Source organism: Myotis nattereri (genome assembly GCF_964212035.1).
Source record: "Myotis nattereri genome assembly, chromosome: 18".
In the NCBI taxonomy this organism is placed as follows: Eukaryota; Metazoa; Chordata; class Mammalia; order Chiroptera; family Vespertilionidae; genus Myotis; species Myotis nattereri.
The window spans coordinates 36,823,808-36,836,654 of NC_138093.1; the positions used below are offsets into that span (position 1 = coordinate 36,823,808).

The window sequence follows — 12,847 nt, forward strand, 5'->3', positions numbered from 1 at the left end:
GAGTTAGAAACGTCGATGAGAGAGAAACATCGACCAGCTGCCACCTGCACATCTCCCACCGGGGATGTGCCCGCAACCCAGGCACATGCCCTTGACTGGAATCGAACCTGGGACCCTTCAGTCCTCAGGCTGACGCTCTATCCACTGAGTCAAACCGGTTTTGGCTCCCCAACTGTATTCTTAATAAATTTGCTTGCTTTGCTTTCTTAATAAATTCGCTTACTTTGCTTCAACACTTTTCTGTCACTCATCTGAATTCTTTCTCATGGGCATGACACGAGCTAAGGAGGAGAGAGCCCCTCCGACTTGGGTGGCTCTCTGGTAACACAACCACAGGACTGCTCAGGGAAACAACCACTGAGAGACCAATTTTCTCAAGAGGACATTGTGTGATGCTAGAAAACTGTATCCTTAAGGTACATCTTTTCTGGAGTCCCCTTGAATATTCCTACTTTGTGTGGAAGAAAAGGGGCCACAAACTAAAGCTGACAAGCTCAGGGAAGGCCTGCGTGGTGCCTTACAAACTCAGAGACCTAAAGTAACCACATAAGATGGTCTGACATTAAAACTTTTAAACTAAAGCAGTTTATGGTGGGTAGTCATGTTCCAGCTAGAATCTTCTTTGACAAAAGTCAACCTTTACCTTAATTCAGCCCGTCTATTGTCTTTTTGCATCAAGGATAACAGACCTTTGGAATGTCAAGGTAACTTCCTTTTTTCCGGACCCCTCAGGGCACAAAACCCACACCAGAACAGAGACCAAAAATACCCTCATTGTATTGTTATCATTTTATCATGTACTAGAAGCCCGGTGCACAGATTCGTGCACTGTGGAGTCCCTCGGCGTGGCCTGTGGGGATTGGGCCCAAACTGGCAGTCCAGTGCAGCCAGCTGCTCCTGCCTGCAGCTCCTGCTCATCCTGGCCCTGCTGCACCTGCACCCCATCAGTCCCAATCTGGAGAGGCTCGTGCCTGATCTGCGTTGAGCGTCTGCCCCCTGGTGGTCAGTGTGCATCATAGTGACCCTTTGACCAGTCATTCGGTCGCTTAGGCTTTTATATATATAGATTGTTGTCAACTATTAACTATCCTGTACTCACATATGTAAAAGATGTATATGTCTATCGTTTTACTTTTTATCCAGTCGCAGAGGTCCCCCCCACACACACTTTGCTTTCTCCCGCCTCCCTAATCTATCACCAATGGATTTCATGTAACCCATTTATGCCTCCTTTTTTTATTGTAATATACAACATAAAGTGCAAAACTGCCATTTTCTAGAGCATTTTCTCAATCTGTTGAGATTTTGTTTCCTGACAATTGTGTTCAGTTTGGCTCAAATTAACTCATAAAAATTCTTACAGGTTTTAGACACTTCTTACATCAACAGGCTAATGATTCTCAATGAGGGCAAACTCCCCCCACCCCACTTTGAGGACCTCTGCCAGAGCAAGCCCTGGTTACTTATCGGAGCATCTAGCATTCTTTTGTGTTTTAAGGCTACAAAGTGAGTAATAAACACGATTTTAAAGGATTCTGAGTAGAGAGGAGGATGGTTGTTTTTTTTTAAAGGGAGGTTTTCCCCACAGGAAATCTTTTTATAAGCCCAATATGTAGATAGAAGAAACTCTCACCAGCCTATTGGAAATGGGGGTGGAAGTCCTGGAATGCCACCTGCTCCTGCTGCCTTGTTTCTTTGCCTTCTGTCCGCAACAGAGGAGCTCCACAGAACCCTAGGGCTCCAAGAAGTTGCCTTGGGGCTTAAACTCAGGGGCAAACAGTGCGGGGCCATGCAGATGGAAACTCAGATATGGCTGCCAGTCAGCTCTGCAAAGGGGGCGGTCCCAGCTTAGGAACAATGACCCCTGGGAGCACCCCTGTCTGGGAGAAAGCCTCCCCCAAGTTCCTGTCCCGATGCCAGACAGTCCAGTTCCTCCCTATATGTCCCTGGATTCCTCCAGCTTCCACCAGAAAAGTCCATTTGTATCTATTTCACAAGTTGGGTTTCTTGTAATATTTCCTTTGAGGAAAGGGCTGTGTAGATATTCTCTCAAGTTCAGAAACCACTGTTCTAAAGGAAGGGCTGGACTGCAGAGCCTTTAGGTAACACCTCATCAGGTGAGCTTGTGAAAGAGCGATACCTCTGGCCCCTCACTAGGCCCTCCCAATGCAGCAGCTCTGAGATCCCCAATCTCTCCTTCGGTTCCTCTAGTTCAGGGGTCCTCAAACTACGGCCCGCGGGCCACATGCAAATACAAATATTGTATTTGTTCCCGTTTTGTTTTTTTACTTCAAAATAAGATATGTGCAGTGTGCATAGGAATGTGTTCATAGTTGTGTTTTTTTTAAACTATAGTCCGGCCCTCCAACGGTCTGAGGGACAGTGAACTGGCCCCCTGCTTAAAAAGTTTGAGGATCCCTGCTCTAGTTCCTCCTCTAGCAGGCCAGGGGGATCCCCAAGGCCTTCCCCATCTTTTGGCCATTTTCATAGGTTGGGAGAAAATATGGCCATTGTTGGTGTTCTGTTACCAGGCTGCTCTCCTCTCAGAGAGGGGGGACATCTCAGGCCCAGGAGACCCTGGCCCGCAATCCGATGGTCTACACTCCAAGCCACCGTCAGTGCTCTGAGGTCAGGACTCCAGACAGCCACTCTGGCCTCTAGGAAGAAGGACTTGACCCAGAGAGCAGAGTGATACCATGGGAGTCACAGAGTCTTTATAAGAGATTAGCTCTTTGGGAAACTTGACAGGGAAAGGGGGCATTCCCTGGTGAGAACATTTTGTTTTATTTATTTATTTTTAAATATTTTTAAAAATTGTTTTTAGAGAGGAAGGGAGAAAGAGAGAGAGAGAGAGAAACATCAATGATGAGAGAGAATCATGGATTGGCTGCCTCCTGCACGCCCCCTACTGGGGATCGAGTCTGCAACCCAGGCATGTGCCCTGACTGGGACTTGAACTGTGACCTCCTGGGTCATAGGTCGATGTCGAACCACTGAGCCACAGCTGGGTTCTAGTTTATTTTTTAACTAAAATTTTTTTTTACAGTTTCTGTATAACTTTCATCCAGCTTCCACGGGATGTTAGCAATTTATATTTTTTATTTTTAAATATATTTTTATTGATTTCAGAGAGGAAGAAAGAGGGAGAGAAATAGAAACATCAATGATGAGAGAGAATCATTGATTGGCTGCCTTCTGCACACCCCACAGTCTCAAATACAAATGAAAAAGAACAAATGCATGCAAATAAAATTAATAACAACACTAACAATAATCATAACATTTATTGAGAGTTTTCTATGTGCTGGGACATCAGCAGATATATTCTGTTACCTTCCAGATAAGTTTAATCAAATAAAGTCCTGCCAGCAAAACACCAGGATACATGGGTTTGGGCCTCAGCTTTGCCATTAAACTCTGTGGCCTTGGAAAAGCCCTTATACCACCTGGACCTCTGGGTTTTGCTTCTCGTGTTTTTGTTGTTGTTTTTTTTATATTTTTATTGATTTCAGAGAGGAAGGGAGAGGGAGAGAGAGAGAGAAACATCAATGATGAGAGAGAATCATTGATTGGCTGCCTCCTGCACGACCCCCATTAGGGATCAAGCCCAAAATCCAAGCATGTGTCCTTGACCGGAATTGAACCTGGGACCCTTCAGTTCTCAGGCTGACACTCTATCCACTAAGCCAAACCGGCTAGGGCTGTTGTGTTTTTAATTTGTAAAATAAGGGGTTGGACAAGATCAGTAGGTTATAAACTTCTATTTTCTTTGAGCAACAGCACCCTGTTTTCAGCACCTGCATCTAACAAGGGATAAAGGCTGATATCTCGGTTGAAGCTCCTGGCCTCACACCTGCTCCCCCCCCCGCCCCCCCCCCCCCCCACTGCCTCCCAGTCCTGGTGGATTCCCAGGAGGAAAGACTCAAAGCCCCTCTCGGGTCTAGGAAGCCCAGCTCAGCAGGCAGCTGTCTCACAGCTCTACTCAGGGGGAAAGAAACCTTTTGTGCTTGGAGACAAAGGCGTGACCGGTTGGGGAACTTCCTCTCTGCTTCAGCAGAAAGGAGGAGCCCGCAGTGTGGCATTCTCAAACACAGTGAACCCCCACAGTGGTCGGCAAACCGCGGCTCGTGAGCCACATGCAGCTCTTTGGCCCCTTGAGTGTGGCTCTTCCACAAAATACCGACTTCTGCGCATGGGCCACGAAGTTTCAATCGCACTGTACGTGCGCGCCCGCACGTGGTATTTTGTGGAAGAGCCACACTCAAGGGGCCAAAGAGCCGCATGTGGCTCGCGAGCCACGGTTTGCCGACCACGGCAGGACCTTCCTAAGCAGGTGGACCTGCAGGCCTCTGCCCCTGGTACCCCTGTCCGCTTCCCTGGGTCTGGAGTGGGGCCAAGGAATTAGCATCGTCAGGGCGCTCCGGGTGATTCTGATGCAGACAGCACAAAACCTGCATTTTGAGAACAATCAGCATGAAGGAGGCAAGGGACATGCAACCCAGGAGGTGGATTTCAGGAAAGAGGAGCAGACAAGTCATGGTTAAGAGAGAAGCTGAGGGAAGAGTGTGTGTGTGTAGGAACCACTCTGGGATCTGTCACCTCAACTGTTGCTAACTTTGTCCATCCTTCTGAAACACTTGCTTTTGAGACAACACACACTTAAACTTTCAGGTTCAGCAGGTAACTTGGCCTCTACTTTAGGAGAAAATATGGCTACATTTTAAGGAATACAGATCATCATCAACTAGAAATCTTTGATATGCTTGCTAAGGAAAGTCAGGTTGGTCAAACATTACAGCATGAAAACTCTGGGGTACAAAGATGAAGTTAGTTTTGTTCACATCGACATCTATACACCATCTAATGCCAGAGATGTTGCCGAATATCCCAGTAAGTGAATGTCTGGTCTTAGTTTGAACACCAGGGGCCAAAACTACCTCCCAAGGTCACCCCGTGCGTCCTGGACAGCTCTGACCATCAGAGATATTTTTTATTCCTTACACTCCCCCTCAATCTGATTTGATCCACATTATATCCTCACAGAATGATTTAAAGTCTTTCTGTAACATTAACAATTGGATCAGCAATCGGGTACAGATTGCTTTTTTTTTTTTATTAAATATATTTTATTGATTTTTTTACAGAGAGGAAGAGAGAGGGATAGAGAGTTAGAAACATCGATGAGAGAAACGTTGATCAGCTGCCTCTTGCACACCTCCTACTGGGGATGTGCCTGCAACCAAGGTAATTGCCCTTGGCCAGAATCGAACCTGGGACCTTTCAGTCCGCAGGCCAACGCCCTATCCACTGAGTCAAACCGGTCAGGGCCAGATTGCTTTTTTAAAGAGGGCCAAGTTTTCTTCCTCTGAATAATTGCTCAATTGGGAATATAACTAACTTGAAATAGAAAGACTTCATTCATTCATTCATTCATCTGTTCCAAAAATATCAGTTGAGCTACATGTGTCTAGCATGGGAGCCAGAAAAAGATGGGGTTTGTTTATAAGATCAAAGGATCACAGCTACATAGGAGCTGCCAAGGCTAGACAGAAAGTTTTCTAAGAGTTTGGGAGAGGTGGTATGTCTGGTGGTTGCGGGGGTGGGGGGGTGGGGGGGTGGGGGGGGTGGGGGGGGTGGGGGGGTGGAGGGGTGGAGGGGGAGTGTCTGGAAACACAGTGGGTGGGGAGTCTAGGAAGGCTTCACTTAGGAAGTGGGATCTGAGCTGAGTTGATAGGCAAGACATGAATCAATGGGCAAACCATCTTTCCAATGAGGCTCAGAGAGAGACATCTTCCCAAGAAGGAGGGGGAGGGGCTTTGTGAGGAAGGAGGAAGTTAGGGGCTGGAGCTAGGGTGAAAATTATTTCCCTCTCCTCAGGACTGTCAAATAGTCACTGTCTTTAGTCACTTGCAGACAGCTTGCTTTCTTCATAGCCTTGGGCACCAGGCTGCAGACATGGGGGCCCTTCCGTGGCTGCTCCTGCTCTCACTGCTCCAGGAAGGTGAGAGACACTGCAGCGGGGACAGGAGTGTGCCCTTCACCCTCTTTCATCGGCTGAGCCTGGGGCTAGCAAGTCACTTTCTTTGGGGCCAAAGGCTTCAGCTCTTCTGGAGGGAAGAGGAATAGGGGATGGCTTCAGGGCAGGGCCAAGAGAAGAGGAGGCCTGGAGATGTGGAAGGGAGAGTAGCCCCCGATGGCAAACAGAGGAGGTCAAATTTGGAGAGTAAGGGCACAGATGGAATCTGACCCCTGGTAGGTACTCAAGTCAAGTTGAGCAGAAAGCTAAAGCCAGAAGAGGCAGCTGAAGGACAAGTCCAGGGCCATAGCACTTGCTCGACTGAGAGTGAGGACACAGCCCTGTTGCCAGTCTCAGCAGCCCAGATACGCCAGCTGGTCTGTTTGCACCCCTTTCCTTCCTTTCTCTGCAGCCAAAGGAGATTCTGGAGACGGCGTGGATCCCGAGGAAGTGGTCGCAGTCCTGCAGGAGTCCATCAGTCTCCCCCTGGAAATACCACCTGACGAAGAGGTTGAGCACATCATCTGGTCCTCCCACGTAACGCTGGCTATTGTGGTGCCAACGAAAGAGGGACATTTAGCTAACGTCACGGTGACCGACCCTCGCTACCAGGGCCGAGTGAGCTTCCCGAGTCCCAGCTACTCTCTGCACATCAGCAATCTGAGCTGGGAGGACTCGGGGCCTTACCAAGCTCAAGTCAACCTGAGGACGTCCCAGATCGCCAGCCTGCAGCAGTACAACCTACGCATCTACCGTGAGTTTAGTTTGGGAACCGCACACCTGCCTTCGCTGGCTTTCCTGGGCTTCCCATGCAGAGGAGGAGGGGTCTTGGGCTTGGGGTTATGACTTGAGGGGTTGGGACTGGAAGGTAGACTGTCCCTAGTGTACCCAGCCCCAGCATCTGGGCTGCCTTGCTGCCGCGGGTGGAGTGACCTGGAGCAACGAAGCACGGGGGCATGGAGGCTGTTGCTGTGGAGGGGCCTGACAGAGCGCTCCGGGCTTTGTGGGAGATTTCTAGACGACCTTCTGTCCCAGTGAGATTTCACACTGGGCGGGGGTGTGTGAATGCACCTCCCATCTTGAGCCTTTTTTTTTTTTTATCCTTCTGAGTGATTTGAGGGCTACTAATCAGTGACTCCTCGCTACTTGAATGCAAGTTCCTTCTTAGTGCCCATGACATTGACTGATATTCTACCTTGGATCTTGTTAAGACATTGATTAAGCTATAAATGTTCCTGAGAGGGTAACAGTATGTTCTGGGCTCGAGGAGGCAGAGTGGGGTTTGGAGGAAGGTGGGTGCCAACGTGAGAGAGAGGCAAGGTATAAAGGGGAAGTGGAAGATGCCACAGGCAGCCCTGCCGGCCTCCGCAGCTGCCTGGGGACCCGGGTTGTACGGTGGCCGAGTTTTGTTAGTTTCTGCCTACTTGTTTGGGTGGAGGGGCCCTCAGAGGACAGCACCCAGACCCCAGTGTTGACGAACTTAGGAAAACAGACCCAAGCCCTGATGACCTAGCAGGCTTTTGTGTTCCTCCTTCATCCAGGACGGCTGTCGGAGCCTTCCATCACTGTGAACTTTGAGATCTCTGGGGACGGTCTCTGTAATATGTCCCTGACATGCTCTGTAGAGCAGGCCGGCCTGGACGTGACCTACAGCTGGATATCCCGGGAGGATGGTGTTGACACAGCACATGAAGGCTCTGTCCTCAGCACATCCTGGAGGCCCGGGGACCATGCCCTTTCCTACACCTGCAGGGCTAGCAACCCCGTCAGCAACATGAGTTCCTATCTCATCCCTGCTGGGCCCTTCTGTGCAGGTACCAGGACCCTGAGCTACTGCAGGGCCTCGAGGCCACCACCTTCATTCATCAGTTCTTCCCAAGAGAATACATGGAATCTAGAACCTAACCCTCTCCCAGAGGGACTTGACCCCTGGATTGGGTGGGGGGCTCCCCTCTTTCCCTAGAACACCCAACTTCCGAAGGTCTCATCTAGACTCTTGCTCAGCTTGAGATTGCTCCCCAGATCTCAGTTCCTGAGCTTTTGTGAATAGAGTAAGTATTTCAAGAGACACTTGCAAAGGCACATCAGCTGACTGAACTTGACCCCCCTGTGGGATTTGGGGTGGGTGTCTGCAACTCACCTTTCCCTTTGGTAAGCCCCCCTCTCCCCCTGCCTCCTCCCTTCTTCTGTTCCAGATCTTAGGCACCCTTCAGAGAAGGCCTCCGCTTCCTTCTGCCTCCTGGTCAAGGCACTGCTCCTCCTCCTGCTCTTGGTAACTCTGGCCACGGGGCTGTGGCTCGCTCGAGGCCAGAAAGGATGCAAGATACCAAGGATGAAAAAAATCAGGAGAAACAGATTGAGACTGAGAAAGACGGACAAGCCTGGCCCAGCTGGCTTAGTGGTTGAACGTCGACCTATGAATCAGGAGGTCACAGTTGGATTCCCGGTCAGGACACGGGCCCGGGTTGCGGGCTCCATCCCCAGTCGGGGGCGTGCAGGAGGTCTATGATTCCCTTTCATCACTGATGTTTCTATCTCTCTCCCTTTCTCTTCCTCTCTGAAATCAATAAAAGTATATTAAAAAATAAAGTTGAAGAGAGAGAGAGAGAGAGAGAGAAAGAGAGAGAGAGAGAGAGAAAGAGAGAAGCCTGGCCCTTGCCTGGCCTGATAGCCCCTTGGGGACCCCCATCCTGACCACTGTTTCTTCCCAGCTCCAGGAAATCCTCCTTCTCCATAGGCTATACTTGTCAAAGGGCTGAGGGTGGATGTACAAAGGGCCTTACCCTCCCAGGGACGATTGGCAATAAAGTTGAATCAGATGACTGCCATTCTGGAGAAGCTTGTTTGGTCCCTCACTGGATGGCTTTGGTAAGCCTGCGTCTCTTCCCTTCCTCTCCAGGTGCTCCCTGCAGCCCCTTCCCTTCCTCTCCAGGTGCTCCCTCCAGCCCCCTTCCCTTCAACTCCAGGTGCTCCCTGCAGCCCCTTCCCTTCCTCTCCAGGTGCTCCTTCCAGCCCCCTTCCCTTCCTCTCCAGGTGCTCCCTCCAGCCCCCTTCCCTTCAACTCCAGGTGCTCCCTGCAGCCCCTTCCCTTCCTCTCCAGGTGCTCCCTCCAGCCCCCTTCCCTTCAACTCTAGGTGCTCCCTCCAGCCCCCTTCCCTTCCTCTCCAGGTGCTCCCTCCAGCCCCCTTCCCTTCCTCTCCAGGTTTCCCCTAAAATTCCGGCTTTCTTCCATTCCAGGTGCCCCCTTTCCAGCCCACGTGTTCTCATGCCTGCCTTCGGGGATAGAAGTGAGACTTCACAATGTGGTGGTGGTGTATTATTTACCACCACCTATCACCTTCCCCATTAATATACAGAGTGTTTACATTTTAAATGAGAGAAGTGAGAGATTTCTTCTAATTTACTTAATCTGTGACTCTTCAATGGGCGGGCGCATTGCTGGCACTGAGAGCCCTATGAATAGTGTTGTTCCTGCTAAGATCTGCTCTCACAGCCTCCCTTCCACCCTGGCTGCAAGTGCACTTAACTCTTCCCATGCACCCCACCCCAGTCTAGAGGCTGGGTTCTCAGGGAGACAGGAACCCTCCCCTCCCTTAATCCCCCTCAGTGCTGCTCCTCTCTGGGTCTGAGCGAGCCTGGAACCTTCCAGCCATCTCCCTGATGCCAGCTGCTCTGACCCTTTGGTGCCTACCCCATAGGGATAACTGCTGGATCAATAGCTGCTGTCTGGACCCTTAACCTTTATTTGTGATTTGTCTTACTGTCCTTTCTCTATAGATTTCCATGTCTCACACCTCTCTGGATTCTTGTCCTGGGTTAATGCCTACCTGTTACACACCACTCCTCTTGGGCAAAGGCCCTTCAATTTGTGGTCCTGTTCTTTCCTGAGCCCACTGACTAGCCCAGATTCCTCATCCAGGCCTGATCAGCTACTGCCAAGCCTTGGTCATTCTCCCAAAATCACACCTTGTGAAGCTGCCATGGGTAGGGGAGTTGGGGAGAGACTAGGAAGTCACCCAAGTGACAGGACACGTGTCGGTATGAGCGAACGGAAGGGGGCGGAGAGTCCAGTGGGGAGAGCTCTGGGGGAGATCTCAGGAGACGTGGGCTCTGCCCTGCCACGCGCCTCTAGCTTAAGACACTTTGCTCAGGAAACGCCCATTGGGGTACAGTTCCTTCCACAAAGAACACACTTGGAAGGAGAGGCAGACCTTGGTACAGCTGGTGGGCGCATTTACAGAGATATGGCTAAGAGAGCACCGTGGCTCCCACGGAGGCAGGAGGGGCTGCGCCCCGGGGAGTTTAGGAGTCCGAGGGGCTGGGAAAAGCCCTGTGGCAGAAGCCACACCTGACATTTGTCTGGACCTCACCTCCCCTCTCCCTCAGTGAGGACGAAGATGCTGACCTCCGAAGTGCCTTCTAAGACAAGGGCTCCTAGGCTGTGAGGGGCTTTGGAATGCCTGGGAATGGTAGACCGAGGACACTGCTTTGGGGAAAACCGGACATGTGGGCCAGGCACCAGGAACCTAGGAGGGTGGCTCTGGGCAGCATGGGCGGAAGCTAAGAGCCAGGCCTCCTGGACAGGAAAGGAGCAGGGCTAGGAGGTCAGGAGGGGCTTCCTACCTAGGGTTTATGTGCAGGACAGGGAGCCCCAGGGGGCTGGGGAAGGTGGTGGCAAGGGTGGGAAACCAGTCCTCAAAGAGCTCCTACGTCTGGCAACAGATCCGCTCTGCTCTCGGGGCCCCAGCCCTGGTTCTGCTGGAAGGCAGTCCCTAGCCCGAGGCTGATTTTCCACGCCTCTCCCCAGGCCTACACAGCCCCACTTTCTACGAGGCCTGAGTTCTAGGGCCACCCTACAGCCCCCACGCTCTTCAGTTCCTCAATACCTTCCTGAGGACTGGAAACGGACAACTGGATTCTATCTGCACACACAGGGGCAGCTCCTTGCTCTTGCATCCCAGACACAGAAAGTAAATAAAGGAGTGAATGGTGCCTGTACGGCTGGCCCAGGGCTCTCCCCGGAATTTGGCCAAGTCGCTTCTTCCCCCACGCAGTCTCTGAACACACAGAGAAAAGCATGCCTGGAGGAAGAGGGCTGAGACCCTCAAATGAGCCAAATATAGGCTCAGAGAGGCCAGGCCTCTTCCTCTGCTGGAAGCCAGGACAGTGATCACCTGATAGCACTTTGCGGAGGGCAAAGTTTGCTCACTCTTTGAAAGCAGATGAAAGCAAACATTGAAGCACCTACTGTCAGGCACTGGGCAAGCACTGGAGAGGAAATGACACTGTCTGCCCTCAAGGGACTTTGTGGGGTGTGTAATGATATAATCACAGCGAAGGTGACAAGGGCTGTGGGTGAAGGCGAGGGCATGGTGGGAGGAGTCAGACATGGGGTGGCCCTGAGGGAAGAGGTAAACAGAATTTGACCAGTGATTAGCAGGGAGAGTCCTGGGAAGGGAGAAAGAGGACTTTGTAGCCAGACAGCAGATAACGGAGAAGACACTATGTGAAAAAGCACAGGGTATTCCAGGGGCTGCAAGCTCACACACTGCGCCTGATAAAGGGGGAGGTGACAAAAGAGTCTGGAGAGGTGGGCAGGGTCCCTCTGAGACACGAAGGGCTGTGGGGGAATTCAAGGATGAACAAGAACAAGACAGGCTCCACACGTTCACGGGGCCAGAGTCTCATCTGGACAGGAGACAGCACACCAACAGTTACATGACAATCTGGGAGAAACCACACCTTTTTTTTTTTTTTTTTTTTTTTAAATCAGGACCTGTGCTCATGGGCACGGGGTCAACCAAATCCCTGGAATTGACAACCTTTATGGATCTTTTGTCAACAAGCTGAAAATAAGTTACTTTGGTTAGGCAGAATCCTAGTTGGCTAGATAAACTTTCCCAGAGAGTAATGATTATTGGTTGAGATCAACCTGAGGGAAATCTTCAGTTGTGAGCCTCGGGGACTAGTCCCCCCCACCTCACCCCCATTTATTTTGGCCTAGGGGGGTGAGGGAACAAGTTATAGGGCTAGGCTCCCTTTCTTATCAAAAAGCCATCAAGATACACCAGAATCACAGCAAAATAACTACAATAAGACACAAAATAAGCTTCCAGGGAAAATGACCAGATCATACACTTTTAAAAATGGAAAATCATGTAAATCCCAAGTTTACAAAAAAAGTGACTTTAGTGCTCAAGTGCGATCAGCTTATCCTCAAGAAAACACTGGGGACAGCAGAAATGCAACCTTTGGACCAGAGGTGGAGCCCATTGCTCTGCGGGGAGGCAGCTCTGTCGCGCTGGCTGGTGAGGGGCCAAGAGACGCTTCACCGTTTTTCCTGGGCACGCTCGCTGCCTGGCCTTGCTTTCCTGTGTGTCCACTAACACGCTTTCATCACAGTCTTATCACTGCCAGCTCGGCCTGTTACTCTGTTAAGTATTGCTGAAAGCTGCCACTGGGGAGCATTTGCGGAGGGATGGTGGGAGAGAACTGTCTCCCCTCATCCTCCGGGGCCCCCTCCACATTTCCATGTCAGGCACCCAGACGTTTACCCCTGGGAGAACTTTCCAGCAGTGAGAGTCCCTGCAGGTGGATTGGTCGTGGGTGATGAGCTTCCTGGCCCTTGATGGGGTCAGATGGGGCTGGCTGCTCACCGGAGGAGGAGGCAGGGACACAGGTCAGCAGAATGTTTAGACCCATCGTGGGGTCTCTCCTGACGTTGAGGCCACGATTCCGTGAATCAATGCCCGTTGCACTAAGTTTGAGCCCCAGGAGATCAGACTGGGGTGTGTATGTGGGGGCGGGGGTTCGGGGGGCGGGCGTTGATCA

General features: G+C 51.0%; 1 protein-coding gene across 1 annotated transcript in view; it reads left to right on the forward strand.

Moving 5' to 3' along the window:
• The window catches only part of SLAMF9 (SLAM family member 9), a gene marked incomplete at its 5' end in the record, with an annotated part of 87,412 nt that extends 78,569 nt beyond the window's left edge, over positions 1-8,843 (forward strand). Inside the window, 3 exons of the mRNA XM_081113302.1 lie at positions 6,429-6,770; positions 7,558-7,830; positions 8,212-8,843. Coding sequence (XP_080969428.1) covers positions 6,429-6,770; positions 7,558-7,830; positions 8,212-8,525 — 929 coding nt within the window. The 3' untranslated portion in view covers positions 8,526-8,843. The remainder of the gene's footprint in view (positions 1-6,428; positions 6,771-7,557; positions 7,831-8,211) is intronic.
• Positions 8,844-12,847: the final 4,004 nt, after the last annotated feature.